Consider the following 16,200-nt stretch of genomic DNA (forward strand, 5'->3'; position numbering starts at 1 on the left):
GTAAATTGGATTCAACCAAAACCCACCTTTTTCAAAATCAAAAGATTCCATAGATCATCCTGTCAATGAAGTACTACTCCATCTCTCTATTAGGGAGCTTAATTTCCATGTCCTAAGGAGCCCTTGTAGAAATGCTCAATGCTAAATTCCAGACGATCATAGCAAGTGTTGTGTTCTGACAGGTCAAATACTTGCTGTCATTATTCTGGCATAAGTAAGGCCGTGACTAAAATGGTCTTGATAAAGAATGAACACACAGATATAAATGATATGACATTTGATAAAGAAAAATAAAGGCAAGCTCCCCTTTTGCCAAACTGCTCAATACTATTTTCTATTCATTCAATCATATTTATTGAGCACTTACTGTGTGCAGAGCACTGTACTAAGTGCTTTGGAAGTACAAATCTGCAACTTATAGAGATGGTCCCTACCCAACAACAGGCTCACAGTCTAGAAGGGAGAGACAGACACCAAAACAAAAAAGGTAGACAGGTGTCAATATCAGAATAAATAGAATTATAGCTATATACACATCATTAATAAAATATAGTAAGTATGTACAAATAAAATAGAGTAATAAATATGTAGAAATATATACAAGTGCTGTGGGGAGGGGAAGAGGATGGGGGAGGGGAGCTATCGAGAGGGGAGAAGCAGGAGCAGAGGAAAAAGAGGGCTCAGTCTGGGAAGGCCTCCTGGAGGAGGTGAGCTCTCAATAGGGCTTTGAAGGAAGGAAGAGAGCTAGTTTGGAGGATGTGCGGAGGGAGGGCATTCCAGGCCAGAGGGAGGTTGTGGACAAGGGGTCGATGGTGAGACAAGTGAGAATGAGGCACAGTGAGGAGGTTAGCAGCAGAGGAGTGGAGTGTGTGGGCTGGGCTGTAGAATGAGAGAAGGGAGGTGAGGTAGGAGGGGGTGAGGTGATGGAGAGCTTGAAGCTGAAAGTGAGGAGGTTTTGCTTGATTTAAAGGTTGGCAGGCAACCACTGGAGATTTTTGAGGAGGGGAGTGACATGCCCAGAGTGTTTCTGTACAAAAATAAACTGGGCAGCAGAGTGATGTATAGACAGAAGCGGGGAAATACAGGGGGATGGGAGATCAGAGAGGAAGCTGATGCAGTAATCCAGTCGGGATAGGATGAGAGATTGAACGAGCAAGGTAGCAGTTTGGATGGAGAGGAAAGGGCGGATCTTGGCGATGTTATGGAGGTGAGACCGGCAGGTTTTGGTGATGGGCTGGATGTGTAGGGTGAATGAGAGAGCTGAGTCAAGGATGATACCAAGGTTGTGGGCTTGTGAGACAGGAAGGATGGTAGTGCCATACACAGTGACAGGAAAGTCAGAGAGAGGACAGGGTTTGGGAGGGAAGATATGGAGCTCAGTCTTGGACATGTTGAGTTTTGAGTTGAGGTCTTTCTGATTCCCAGGCCTATGCTCTATCCACTAGACCATGCTGCTTCTACTCCAGACACTTAGATTCTAGTCTCTGGTTCTACTCCAGGATCAACTTTCAAGGAAAGAGTCAATCCAGACTCAGTTTTTCCTTCCACTGAATAGGAATAATAATTCCTATACCTTCCTATCTCCTACACAATTGTGAACATACACTATGGTTTCCAGCCTAAGTGCTTTCCGCTTTAGCCCAAGGTGACCTGTGTCTTCCCTTAGGAAGGAAAGAGAAAAAGAAAGGGAAAATAATAGAGAGCTTGAACGGTAAAGGGAACACAATGTACATTGGATGTACATCTCACTTTCACCATTGCTGACCTTCAACTTTCATGCTGACTTTAGAGACTTTAAAGTCTAGAAAAACTGGGTCTTAACGGTAAGCCTCCATTTGATGGGATTCATTTCCTTGAACTCATTTAAGAAAGCCAACAGGGAATGATAGCCGGAACCTCTCCGCCCCCAGTGGCTCTTGCCATTAGTCAGGCTGCTCAAACCAATGTTCATCTCCTCCTGGTCTGCAGCTACATTTTCATAATTTGGTTTTTCTACCTTATGGGAAACAGCAGGGCCTAGTGGAGAAAGCATGGGCCTGGGACACTGAAAGATCTGGGTTCTAATCCTAGCTCTGCCAATTTCCTGCTATGTGACCTTGGGCAAGTTACTTAACTTCTCCGTCCTCAGTTTCCTCATCTGTAAAATGGGGATTATTGTCTTCCCTCCTACTTAGACTTTGAGCCACATGTGGGACAAGGACTGTGTCCAACTAAATTAACTTGAATCTACCTTACTAGTGCTTAGAATTGGGTTTAATACATAATAGGCCCTTAACAAATATCATAAAAAATATGTATTCCAGGGTTTGGTAATACACATATGGCACCCTGTCTGCCTTTCACACAATTCTGTTCACAGCGCAGCTGAAACAACAGCTTAATTTTATTTCATGAATCAGTATGATAGAGTAAACAAGGCCCACATGAGGGATTCCATAACAGTGACAAAAAATTTGTGAGAAAGGAGAGGAGGAAGCTCTTAAGAATTAAAAAAAAATGTATAAGACATCCTTTGATATTTACCAGCTTGGTTCAGAGCATAGCTCGCAAGCCATAACCCTCAAATGGAATCTCCGTGTTTGGTGATTGGGCACTGTATGCCAGGATCCAGACACTTATCAAAGACTGACCCGGCATAAAATTTCCTGGAATAAAAGCCTGAAAGCCCACCAGGTATTTCTGATCTAGGGGTTAATGAGAAGGTGTAGAAGTGGGGAAAAGACTGATTCTGTTACCCAGTTGGACTTATGTTGGAGCTGATCAGGGTCAGCTCCCACACACAGAAATGCCCAAGGCACCTAGACTGTACTTTGCTCTTTCCAGATCCAGTAGAGAAGGGTAAATTGATGATGAGGGTATTGGTTAAGCACTTACTATGTGCCAGGCACTGTTCTAATCACTGGGATAGATACAAGCTAATCATGTTGGGCCCAGCCCCTGTCCCACATAGGACTCACAGTCTTAATCCCCATTTTACAGATGAGGTAACTGAGGCACAGAGAAGTTAAGTGACTTTCCCAAGGTCACACCACAGACAAGTGGTGAAGGCAGGATTAGAACCCAGGTTCTTCTGAATCCCAGGCCAGTGCTCTTTCCACTAGGCCACGCTGGCCTACTACAACCAAGATGGCAATTTGGATCATAGTTCTGAGCACCCAGGGCCAATATGGGATGCTTGGGATTTGAGGAGGGATATGGGAGGATGGGAGGGAAGGAGTGGGGAGAGAATGTAAAGTAACCTCAAAAATAGCAACACAGGCCCAAGGAAGACATGGAAGGGCAAGAAGAGGTAAGAAAGGTGTCTAGTGCAGCACAGTCTCTATAGAATCCTTGGAATGGTCTTCCCCTCCCCACCCCAAGATCTTCAGTCCCTCTCTCCTCCTGGGAAACTTTGCTCAAATCCAGTTTCTGACAAATTCAGTGAGTTCAGAAAGAAGTGAAATGGTGAACCAATAGCTTATCTGTCTGCACCATCCAGTGACTTAGTTCCAAAAGGTCTTTCTTGTCTTCCAAGACAAGGATGGAGAAGAAGAAAAGCTTCTGAACTGAATGTGTTTTTCCCCCTCTCCCCACTGTCTGAATTTCTATAGTCACCCGATCACCACTTGGTCATTGAGAAGGCAGCCAGGGTTGTGATCAAAATGAGTTACCACCACTACACCAAGGTCAGAAATCTGTTTTCTCCCATACTTCACTGAGAGAAAGCTCCTAATGAAAGGATCTACTGAAAAGCAGCAGGCATAAATAAGGAGGGGTGGAGAATAGAGATGGGAAAGCTATCAAAACACTTTTGGGAACATGACATTTTCTCTTTAATTTCCTACATTCATTTCATTTGAAAGTGGACTGAATGGGAAATGAAATTCTTTAATAACCAATACAAAAATTATAATTTTCTCAAATTTATTCCTTCATATATGGCTTCTGAAGGAAGCAAAATGATGGTCAGAAAATAACTATATGCACTTCATTCATTCAATCATATTTATTGAGCACTTACTATATGCAGAGCACTGTACTAAGCACTTGGAAAGTACAATTTGGCAACAGATAGAGACAATCCCTACCCAACAACAGGCTCACAGTCTAGAAGGGGTAGACAGACAACCAAACAAAACAAGTAGACAGGCATTAATAGCATCAAAACAGATAAATAGAATTATAGATACACATCATTAATAAAATAAATAGAATAATAACTATGTATAAATATACACAAGTGCTGTGGGGAGGGGAAGGGGGTAGAGCAGAGGGAGGGAGTAGGGGCGATGGGGAGGGGAGGAGGAGCAGAGGAAAAGGGGGGTTCATTCTGGGAAGGCCTCCTGGAGGAGGTGAGCTTTCAATAGGGATTTGAAGGGGGGAAGAGAGTTAGTTTGGCAGATGTGAGGGGGAGGGCATTACAGGCCAGAAGTAGGACAGGGGCCAGGGGTCGACGGCGGGACAGACGAGAATGAGGCACAGTGAGGAAATTAGCAGCAGAGGAGCGGAGGGTGCAGGCTGGGCTATAGAAGGAGAGAAAGGAGGTGAGGTAGGAGGGAGCAAGGTGGTGGAGACTTTGAAGCCAATAGTGAGGAGTTTTTGCTTGATACAAAGGTTGATAGGCAACCACTGGAGATTTTTGAGGAGGGGGGGTAACACGCCCAAAGCGTTTCTGTAGAAAGAAAATCCAGACAGCAGAGTGAAGTATAGACTGAAGTGGGGAGAAACAGGAGGTTGGAAGATCACAAAGGATGCTGATGCAGTAATCCAGTTGGGATAGGATGAGAGATTGTACCAACAAGGTAGCGCTTTGAATGGAGATGAAAGGACAGATCTTGGTGATGTGAAGGTGAGAGCGGCAGGTTTTGGTGATGCTAGTTCCTGTGATCTAGTTCTGATCTAGTTCCTGTGACGCTGTTTTTATAAGCATCATCATCATCAAGATCACTAGAGAGCGAGTATGATCACTCTCCCCAACTTCAAAGCCTTTTTAAAAGCACATCTTCTCCAAGAAGCCTTCCCTAAGCCCTCATTTCCTCTTCTCCCTTTCCCTTCTGAATTGCCTTTGCAGTTGGATTTGCAACCTTTATTCATCCCTCCATCAGCCTCACAGCACTTATGTGCATATCCACAATTTATTTAGTTATTATCTGTCTCTCCATCTAGACTATTAACTGATCGTGGGGCGGGAACATGTCTACCAACTCAGTTACACTGTACTTTTCCAATTGCTTAGTTCACTGTTCTGCAAGTGCTCTGTAAGTGGTCAATAAATAACAGCTGATTGAGAACACTGCCCATCCATCCACTAGAACCATAGAGAGTTCCTGTTACATGACATCCTGAAACCCAACTTATCCACTGTCAATAATATCTGCCTTTCTCTTCTCAGAAAAACAAAACAAACAAAAAAAAAAAAACAACAAAAAAGCAAATCCTACATTTTGGCCTTATCTCCTGGAGACCTGTACTTTGGGATTTACAGCTAACAATACTGAAAGTCTCAGAAACTTGTTCCCATTATTATTAAAAGAAAATGAAGGCAGCTAACAGCTTGACAGTCTTGATTCACTCTCAGATTGTTTAGCCTTTTTTCCTGGAGACATCAGGGTAGTTGTGAGCACCAACAGTGGGGATCCAGGGTTGCTTAAACTTTTCCTCTTAACATACAGCCACGAATTGCTGTGCAGGCATGATGCCATCTGCATTTACCTTTTTCTAAAATCACACAATAGAATCCTCTGTGCAAAATTGGTGTAATTAAACACAAAGTATATCACCCAGAGGCTTATTTTTACCACAGAAAATAAAAGCTAGGTCCCATTTGAAACTCAAATTACTTGATCATTTCCCTTCCAAAAACTTCGTGAAGAAATGAGTATCCCTATTTGCTCCAAAGGGGCTAGTTACAGAGCTTTTCAAAGAGCTTTCCTTGGGCCACCTGCTAGAACAATGGAACCAGTGAGGGGAGGCCCCAAAATCAGATTTCAGCTAAACAGCCTTAGTCTCAGCTTGTTACTTCTTGGCTGTCCTCAGGAGAGCAAGCTAAGATTTGATGCTTACAGTGCCAGTGACCTTCTCTAAATAAACTGAAAGTTTTCTTCGTACCAAGCCAAACGAGTTGCTTTCACTCTTGTATAAAATCTTTCCCACAGAAAACCTGAGTTGGAGGGTAGAGGGAGATTGAGGGGAGGGGAGAGGAAAGTTGCTTTGAGACTAATTGTCCTCATGGGCTGGTAAGGATGGAAAAAGTTGTCTTTTTTTTCCTCCCCATTTCCAAAGGTTGGTGATATCCTTAGACCCGCTAAGTTCCATAAAAAAAAGATGAGTAATAGGTAAAGAGAGAACAACTTAATTTCAGCAAAGGGAAAACTTTTTGCAAAAGTAGCTTTTGGTGGTATTTTCAACCTTATGAATTAATTGCCCAAGCCAGCATTCTATAGACAGAATTAAATTAGTAAACGTTATTTCCAACTAATGATCATTACAATGCACGATGGGAAACAAGAAAACACCAATCCTGGTGATGTGATTCATGTAATTTTAATACCTAACACGTTTTGTAACAATGTTTCTACTCCTACAAATAAAATGAAAATGTCACAATTTGTCCCTTGTAATGATGTGTAAAGCAATGATCTTCCACATACATAATCAAATCTCTTTGGGCATTTAAAAATGCTGAGCACGTACAGTGTTCGCTATAAATATTGATTGTATAAGATTTCTGAGTGATGGAAAATAACCAATAAAAACCATCTCTGGAAAATTAAAACGAAGCTTGGTAAGAAAGTGCTTCCTCCCCTTCAAATTTCAATTTAAGCTTAAAATTGGAGCCTGTAGTCCTGAAGACTGTGACCCTAGGCCCTAAAGTAATTACCTCTCTCTGCCATTTCCTTTCATTCTGAGAAAGAATGATGGAACTCCCTCTTCTAAGTGTTATTTTGAAAGGAAATTGCTTCTTATTTCAGGCATTTTCCTTTTCCCAGTCAATGAGGACCAGAGAAAGGGGAAGGAGCAGATATAGACCAAGTTTAAGGCTCCCCATCTGGGTTCCTTCTTTCCTATCCCACTCTCTTCTCATGCTTTTCAGTTCTCCCAAAGTGACCTCTCTCCCTCCCTCACTTGGGACTCTCCTAGGTCATTCACAGGTAAAGACACGAGCAATATGTTAGAAACGGCTTTTCAACTGAAGTCTGCCAAGCCACGTACCTCCTTTCCTTCAAAGCCCTCGTCATCGTCGTAGTAGTATTAGTAATAATAGTAGCAGCAGTAGTAGCCCACTGTTGGTTAGGGATCGTCTCTATACGTTGCCAACTTGTACTTCCCAAGTGCTTAGTACAGTGCTCTGCACACAGTAAGTGCTCAATACGATTGATTGAATGAATGAATGAATAGTGGTAATAGTATTTATTGAGCAACTACTTGATACAACACACTGTATTAGGCGCCTGGGAAATACAAAATAACTATATGGCATGCTCTCTGCCCACAGGGAGTTTCTCTTTCATGGGGGAGATGAACATCAAAACATCTGCAATTAGAGTCGTCAGAAATGAATCAAGTGGATATTCATAATGTGAGTGCTAAGAAGGGTATATATGAGCTCTTAAATACTAGAACTGGTTGGAGGGGAAGAAATGATACACGATCTCAGGAAATGAATTGGGGAAAGCTTGTGGGAGGAAGTGGGAGAGCTGGGGTCTGCCTGACATGGGAAGAGATGGAGTTCTACACCAGGGGAACAATGTGAGCAAGGGACAATGGAGATCAAGGTACAGCTAGAAGGATGGCATGGGAGGAGCAGATAGAGGATGGGGAAAAGAGGCGCCTTCTCCAACAAACATTCCCTGATGACCTTTTACCACATTCTGCTAATTCATCAGCCACTTCAGTCCTATTGCAATATGTCTGCTTACTCACTTTCATTTTTTCAATCTCTGTACCTATTTCTTCATCTTATCTATTGTATATCTGGCAATATGTGCCCACTTGTCTTCTCTGTTACATTGTAAGCATCTTGACGGCAAGGACTGACATTTACTTGTCTTCTGCATTCTCAAGTTCTTAGTTCGGTCATTTTTTCCTTTTTTTAATGATATTTGTTTTGACTTTGTGCCAGGCACTGTACTAACAACTTGGGTAGATTTAAGCGAATCAGGTTGGACACAGTCTGTGGTCCCACACAGGGCTCACAGTCTTAATTCCCATTTTACAGATGAAGTAACTGAGGCACAGAGAAGTGAAGTGACTTGCCCAAGGTCACACAGCGGACAATTGATAGAGTCAGGATTAGGACACAGGTCCTTCTGACCCCCAGGCCTATGTTCTATCCACTCGGCCTTGCGGCTTCTCTCAGTTTCTCTTATGCTGCAAACAGGTTTATGCACACAATAGCTACAACAAATTTTGAGGAGGAGGAGAAGGTGAAGGGGAGGGAGGAAGGGGAGAGGAAGTTGGCATAATTTTCCTTTTTCAGGCTCTTCCAATTGGTTATGCCAAACCCAGGCTAGCATAGTTCAGAACCTGATCCTCAGGTGAGGCAGCTGAAGAATTTCACGGATAGTATGAGGGTCAGGAAACACTGACCCTGGCTATGTTTTACTCCAAACAACATGCAGAAAAAAAAATTTCCACTGAAGAACTGACCTGTGCCATGGGTCACCCCCAAACCAATGATTCACTGCTGAAGAAACAAGTGCATACCAGGCCCAAACTCCACACAGCCCCTTCTCTCTTGACCATTCCTGGCAATATAGCTCCCCCAGTCAACTGACCTCTTGAAACCACTTCATTCCTCAGTGGTACTCCAAGTTGGCATGCGCCATCTTCTCTGTCAAGCAAAAAAGCCGGAAAAGGCCACATGCCAGTGAACAAGTATATGTTTTAGGATGAAAGGATTTCCTACATTAGATCTACAGGAAAGACAACTCATGTCCTTCTTCATAGGGCTACCAAACACAGTAGAGAACCCTAACTGGCTGCTCATTATAGTAATGTGCATAGGGATTGCTCGCTAGGAAGGCCCAGTCTAAATTGGGAAATTGACTCCTGCCCCAGAGGCAGAAATTAACCAACACAGGGAGCTCAGCTCTGCACGGTGCTACAGGGTCATCCAGAAACGGAATTTAGGTAGGAATGTAAAGCACTAACCAGAAGAAAATGAAGAAATTACTCACAATTAGGCTGTGGTCTCGCCCCATTGTAATGACCATTCTGTTCACTGTGCGGAGGAGCTGTACCATGATTTCTTTGATGTGGTAGTACGTTGAAGTCTGAAACACAGAAGCAGTGACCTACGTGATGACCAGAACCTTATTTTCTACCAGCCAGTCATCTACTTAAAATGTCCAGTGGGTGTGGAGCCCTGGAAGTGGTGCTGAAGAGAATTACAGGGCAAAACATGTTTATATGTTTGCACTGTGCCCTTTGGGCATGGGGTATTCACCCCACCCTCAGCCCCCCAGGACCTATGTACATATCTAAAAGTGACATATTATAAATGGTTTATTTCTATTAATGTCTTGTCTCTCCTTCTAGACTATAAGCTTGATGTGGGCAAGGAATTTTTCTACCAAATCTTGGATTATAGTCTCTCAAGAGCTTAGTCCAGTGCTCTGCACAATACGCACTGAATAAATACCAATGATTGATTGGCTGATTGACTGAAGAGTCATGATTCCTTCCACTGAGATGCTTACAAACTAATGGGGGAGGGAGAATAGGAGTAGATACAACAACACAAGTGTTCAAATGACAAAACATATTCGGAAGTCTAAAAACACTTCAAAAATACCTAAAGGAATACTAATCACTTTATCAAGATGAACATAAATGCTAAGGAGCTATTTGAGTAGATGATGAGAAATTTCCTCAGCAGAAGCCAGGAATAAGTCAATAAAAAGCAATATATTGCTTTTGAACCTTGAAAACTGAGCATCTTGTCAGACTGATCCAAACTTCCTGCCTGCTACGTACTTGCTGCCTACATTCTCAGAGCCAGGAGTTCATACCTCTCCAAAATGCAGAAGTATACGGATTAAGTTCATTTGTTTTACTCTTCACAAATCCTATTTGGTTTTGTTTTTGGTTTCTATTGGGGAAACAAAGTCCTTCGCTAGGAAGTTGGGCGACTGAGTTGGAACCCTGGACTTAAAAGCATCTAGGTGGCAGACTGGCATTAAACAGATGGGCATACTCACCAGACCAACTGCTGCCCTTGGTGCTAGGCCCAAGGGCTCTCCAAAGATATGAAATATTTTAAACTGACTCCTTGCTGATTCTCTTACAGGCAATTCAGTTACCTTTATATTGCTCTATCAGAAATCAAGATGTAGGCCCAGAGCCCCTTTTCAATAAACCTTTTCAATAAACCCAGGGCTACTTCTTCAACCCACCAGACAATCCCAGGGGCAATATGCCAATCTCATGGACAATCTCCAAGAGTGGGAACTGAACGCAGAGTCGCAGAATGATATCTTCATACACTCATCCTTGAATCTGCCCCTGGAGTGAGCAGTCTCAGGGGAGCCCAGGAGTTTCATCCCCATGAAATTCCTTTCCCATTATTATAACATCTACCTGGGAGAAGAGTCATGTTTTTCAATGTGAGCCTGGTGTTTTCAAAGATTAATTATCTGATCACAGAAACAAATACTCTAGTAAACTATTCATAAACATAAAACCATTTAAGCGTCTATGGGAAGCACTGAGTTGTATCACAGGCTTGAAAGTCAGAGGCCCTGCATTCTAATCTCAGCTCATCTCACTGTTCAAGAGCACTGTTCTATGCACTGGGAGCAAACAATACAATGGAGGTAGTTGTCACCATCCCTGCCCTCAAGGAGCTTAGATTCTAGGGAGTGGGGGGAGATAGACGTTAAAATAAATCATGGAGGGGGGAAGCAGCAGAGTATAAAGATATGTGTAAGTACTGTGGGGCTGGCAAGAGTAGCACAGTGCTTAGGGAGTACAGATCTAAGTCCATAGGTGAAGCAGTAGGGAAAGTGAATAGGGTATGGTTAGTCAGGGAAGGCTTCCTAGAAGAGATATGGTCCCAACCCTTTGGGAGTTTATACTCCTAGATAGAGTTCATCAGAACAAAGCCAGCAGGCTTGGACAGAAGGAACTGCTTGAAATGAAAACGGAACATTTTCATCCAACATTTCTGTAGCCCCTTCCAGCCTCTCACAGAAATGAATCAATTTCACCAGGCTTCTGGCAGATTTATTAGCTTCCTTATACTCACAGACAGGATGGAGATTTTTGTGCTTAACTTTATGGGTCTGTGCACTCTCGTGCAGACCCATCCTGGCCCTGAATGAGCTGATTCTCTCCATCCCCCACTAATTAAGGATTTCGAGAATCAGTAAGCTCTTCTCCAACCCCTCTCCACTTCAACCTCTTGAAAGAAATCATCCTAATTAGACCATAAATGGTTACTTGAAAATTTTCACTTAATCCCCTACTGTCCAGATGCCTAAGATTTCCAGGGAAAGGTACTCTTCTACCTAGACATGGCACTGGTATTTTCTAGGAAAAACTGCCAAAGAGTAAGGTGAACTCCTCAAGGTCCAACCCTTCCCAGAATTGTGGCTAACACAGGATCCAGTTGTCAGGTAATTTGTGGGTTTCAAAACTCACATGGAAGTCCCAGAATTACCTAATTGCTATATGCTTGATGAGAACCAATCTGGACAAAGGAGATTTAGCTAGAAACCCACTGAGAAGCAGCATGGCTCAGTGGAAAGAGCACAGGCTTTGGAATCAAAGGTCAAGGGTTCAAATCCCAGCTCCACCAATTGCCAGCTGTATGACTTTGGGCAAGTCACTTCACTTCTCTGGGCCTCAGTTATCTCATCTCTAAAATGGGGATGAAGACTGTGAGCCCACCGTAGGACAACCTGATCACCTTGTATCCCCCCAGAGCTTACAACAGTGCTTTGCACATAGTAAACGCTTAATAAATGCCTTCATTTATTATTATTATTAAAGTAAACCAGACAAGGCACAGACTACAAGAAAACAGCAGCTTACTGAACTTAGACAATAACAAAAAGAGAATACAATAATAATAATCACAACAAACAACAACTGTGGGAGGCAGAGGAGCCCACAAAAGAGACTGAGAATGAGTGGCCAGAGAGATAGAAGGAGAACTGGGAGAGGAGAGTGTCAGTGAAGATGAGGATGGATAATGTTTCCAGGAGAAGGGAGTGGTCAACAGTTTCAAAGGCAACTGAGGGATGGAGGAGGATTAGGATGGAGAAGAGGCCATTGGATTTGGTTAAGAAGATCATTTACGACCTTTGCGAGAGCAGTTTCTTTGGAGTGAAAGGGATGGAAGACAGACTGGAGGGAGTCAAGGAGAGAACTGGAAGAGAGGAACTTGAGACAGTGGGCGTAGACAACTCATTTGAGTTTGGAGAGGAACGGTAGGAGGGAGATGGAGCAATAACTGAAGAGAGCTGAGGGGTCAAGGGAAGGTTTTTTAGGAGAGGAGAGACATGCACATGTTTGAAAGCAGTGGGAAAGAAGCTATTGGAGAGTTAATGGTTGAAGATGGTGGTCAGAGAGGGAAGAAGGGAGGAGGCAAGTGTTCAATAATAATAATAATAATAATGGCATTTGTTAAGCACTTACTATGTGCAAAGCACTGCTGTAAGTGCTGGGGAGAATACAAGGTGATCAGGTTGTCCCACGTGGGGCTCACAGTCTTAATACCCATTTTACAGATGAGGTAACTGAGGCACAGAGAAGTTAAGTGACTTGCCCAAGGTCACACAGCTGGCAATCGGCAGAGCCGGGATTTGAACCCATGACCTCTGAGTCCCAAGCCCGTGCTCTTTCCATTGAGCCACACTGCTTCTCTAAGTTTTGATAAGGTACAAAGGAATGGGGCCAGATGTGCAGGTGGAGAGGGTGAATTTTGAGAGCAGGCAGGAGATCTCTTAAGATACTGATAGGAGAGTTGAAGAAGGGGCAGGAGTAGCGAGGGACTGGAGAGGAGCAGGGGAGATTTTACAGAGATCATGCCTGATGGTTTCAATTTTCTCAAAGAAGTAGGTGGCCAGTCATTAGGGGCAAGAGACTGGGGAGGCAAGAAGGGTTTTGAGGAGGGAGCTAAACATATGGAACAACTGCTAAAGGTAATGGGCATGGGTGTCAATAAGGATGAAGTTTCCTCATCAGCAAACTGGGGATTCAATATCTGTTCTCCCTCCTACTTAGACTGAGACCCATGTGGGATCTGATAATCTTGTATCTATCCCAATGCTTAGTACCATGCTTGGCACACAGTAAGCACCTAAACATTACCACTAGTATTATTATGACCATTAATAACACTATTATTACTAAAATAATAATAATTAGCCAATCAATTACTGTGCACAAAGCACTGTAATAAGTGCTTAGGAGAGTATAATTCTACAGAGTTGGTAAACATGTTCCCTGCCCACAAAAACTTACAGTCTAGAGTGGGAGATAGACATTAATATAAATAATTTATAATATATTATTTATAGATATGTACAATAATATCTATTATTAATTTACAAATCTGGGATTAGAACCCAGGTTCTCCGACTCTGAGACCTGTACTCTTTCCACTAGTCCAAAAGAGTGCTAGGATAAGGCACAGGGTCGGAGGATCTGAGGTACTCGACAAGCTGCAAGAATGTTTTTGGGGATGAGGGGGAGCAAAAGAAAGTAGAGGCTACTAAGGGAAAAAGAACCAAACCCAGCTTTGATAACCATGGGCCTCTCTAAGTAAATGTAGTAATAATTGGCTGTTTAAGTATTTAAGAGAAATTCCCTACCACGTTTATTAGACCAAGAATTTGGGCCCAAATGGGAGGAAAAATCCTATTCTATAAATTAATATAAAAATGCTCTGAAGTCTATTTAAGGAATATTAAGATGACCATCCCATCTCTGGAGAAGAATTCTAAAACCCCTAGAAAGAGTGATTTTTTATGGTATTTGTTAAGTGCTTACTATGTGTCAAGCACTGTTCAAAGCCCTGGAATAGATACAAATTAATCAGGTTGCATACAGTTTCTGTTCCACATGGGGCTTGTGTCCAAGTAGAAGGGAGAACAGGAATACTAGGGAGAGTAATATCCTGTTCTTCTGAATCAATAAATTATTTTTTGTCTCCCTTGTTAGACTGTAAACTCCTTAAAGGCATGGACTGTGTACTCTCTCAAGAGATTAGCACAGTGTTCAGCACTAAGTACTCAATGAATACTACTGACTATTCTAGAGCTGTGAGTAATAGCCAATCTTCCAGCACATTCTTATTGTGGGGAGATTTAAACTATGTAATTTGTGTGATTTACTGTTCACTGTGAAGTACACACACACACACACACATATGCATATATATGCTTATACTAAATATGATATTTGGTCAATTTATAATGCATATTTTCCCATTGCCATTTAAAAAAGATATATTCTTTCCTCCCAATGTAATTCCTGTACTATTTTTCTTTTTATTGTCCATCACTCATATCCACTTTAAATAATAATAATACTGTCATTTAAGCACTTTTCTATGCACTAAGCATTGTTTAAGTGCTGGGGTAGATATAAGGAAATCAGGTTGTCCCACATGGGACTCAACAGTTCTTAATCCCCATTTTACAGATGAGGTAACTGAGGCACAGAGAAGTGAAGTGACTTGCCCAAGGTCACACAGCAGACATGGTGGAACTGGGATTAGAACCCACGTTCCCTGACTCCCAAGTCCCTGCTCTTGCCACTAGGCCATGCTGCTTAATGAGTTACTAACGTGCAATCTGTCTTCTGGAATGTCTTTTGAGTATCTTCCCACCACAATGCAAAGTGCAAAACTTCAATGACAAATCAGAATAAGCCTGAGTGTGGTGTGTAATCACAAACATACATAACACACACACACACACACACACACACACACACACACACACACACACACACACACACACACACACACACACACAGACCCCTACCTCCCATACCACCAGCCCTTCTGGGCCTTCCACTGCATTTTTCAGTTTCACATTAGTAAAAGGGTGAAAGAAAAACAAGCTGATAATGGGATGGTGACAGGAGAGAACATTAATTGTCTGGAGTTGGTTCTCCCAGAACACTCTGTGTTTCTTCCCAATACTAGACAGAAATCAAGAGTTCCTATCTCATTTCAGTGCCTTGAGTATTTCAGATTCCCTTATCAACACACAATCCCCCTATCCAGGTCTGCTGTCATCACCGCACACTTTCTGCACTACTTAAGGCTCTTATGAAATGCTAATACCAAAACAATCACTCTCTCCTTCTCTAGTCTAGTCCAGTTTTCTACCCTTTATTATTTATAAGCTCTCACTTCTCGCTTTTCACATGTATTCATAATCCTGTATAAGTACACTGTCACTCACAAATCCCCACACAACACTGCCTCTGAATCACAGTTCAACCCAAGTCTCAGGTGTATCTCATCTTTCTGAACTTACCCCTTGATGTTTTCTCTTTTACTTATTTATAACAGCAAAGCTATACAGCACAGATTGCCCTTCTCAGAAGTTTTGCTTGAGAAGTGCTCCAAGAATAACAGAATACTGTTCTAAGCCCTTTCCCAATTCTCCCAGTTTTTAGATGGACACCTTTCCAGAATAGGAAGAACCGTCAATAGCAGAGCTAGGATTGAGGAAGCAGCGTGGCTCAGTGGAAAGAAAACGGGCTTGGGAGGCAGAGGTCATGGGTTCAAATCCCGGCTCCACCACTTGTCAGCTGTGTGACCTTGGGCAAGCTACTTAACTTCTCTGTGCCTTGGTTACCTCATCTGTAAAATGGGGATTTAGACTGTGAGCCCCAAGTGGGACAACCTGATCACCTTGTATCCCCCCCAGCTCTTAAAACAGTGCTTTAGACATAGTAAGTGCTTAACAAATACCACCATTATTATTATTATTATCTTGAACCAACTTCTCCTTGAAGACATACCGTGTGGGGAATCATATCAGCTGTCTTCCTCAGGTTTAAATGAGCAATCTGTAACATGTTGTCACCTATATGCTCCTACACTAATTAAATTATTCTTAAAGGGTTGTGGCCACACTTCTTCTATGCCATCAAATACTGAACTAGACCTTTCAAGATGCTGTTTCCCAGGTTCACTTTTCTCATCTTGCCTCCTTAAAAATAAAGTAGAACTGAGTTAGTTCTACATTGGCACTT

At 42.5% G+C, this 16,200-nt stretch overlaps 1 protein-coding gene across 1 annotated transcript in view; it reads right to left on the reverse strand.

The window, feature by feature from the left end:
* The window catches only part of LOC119949834 (dedicator of cytokinesis protein 2-like), a 381,064-nt gene that overhangs the window by 198,552 nt on the left and 166,312 nt on the right, over positions 1-16,200 (reverse strand). Inside the window, exon 39 of the mRNA XM_038771675.1 lies at positions 9,159-9,254. Within this exon, the coding sequence (XP_038627603.1) occupies positions 9,159-9,254 (96 nt within the window). The remainder of the gene's footprint in view (positions 1-9,158; positions 9,255-16,200) is intronic.

This window comes from Tachyglossus aculeatus, chromosome X1, assembly GCF_015852505.1.
Source record: "Tachyglossus aculeatus isolate mTacAcu1 chromosome X1, mTacAcu1.pri, whole genome shotgun sequence".
Classification (NCBI taxonomy): domain Eukaryota; kingdom Metazoa; phylum Chordata; class Mammalia; order Monotremata; family Tachyglossidae; genus Tachyglossus; species Tachyglossus aculeatus.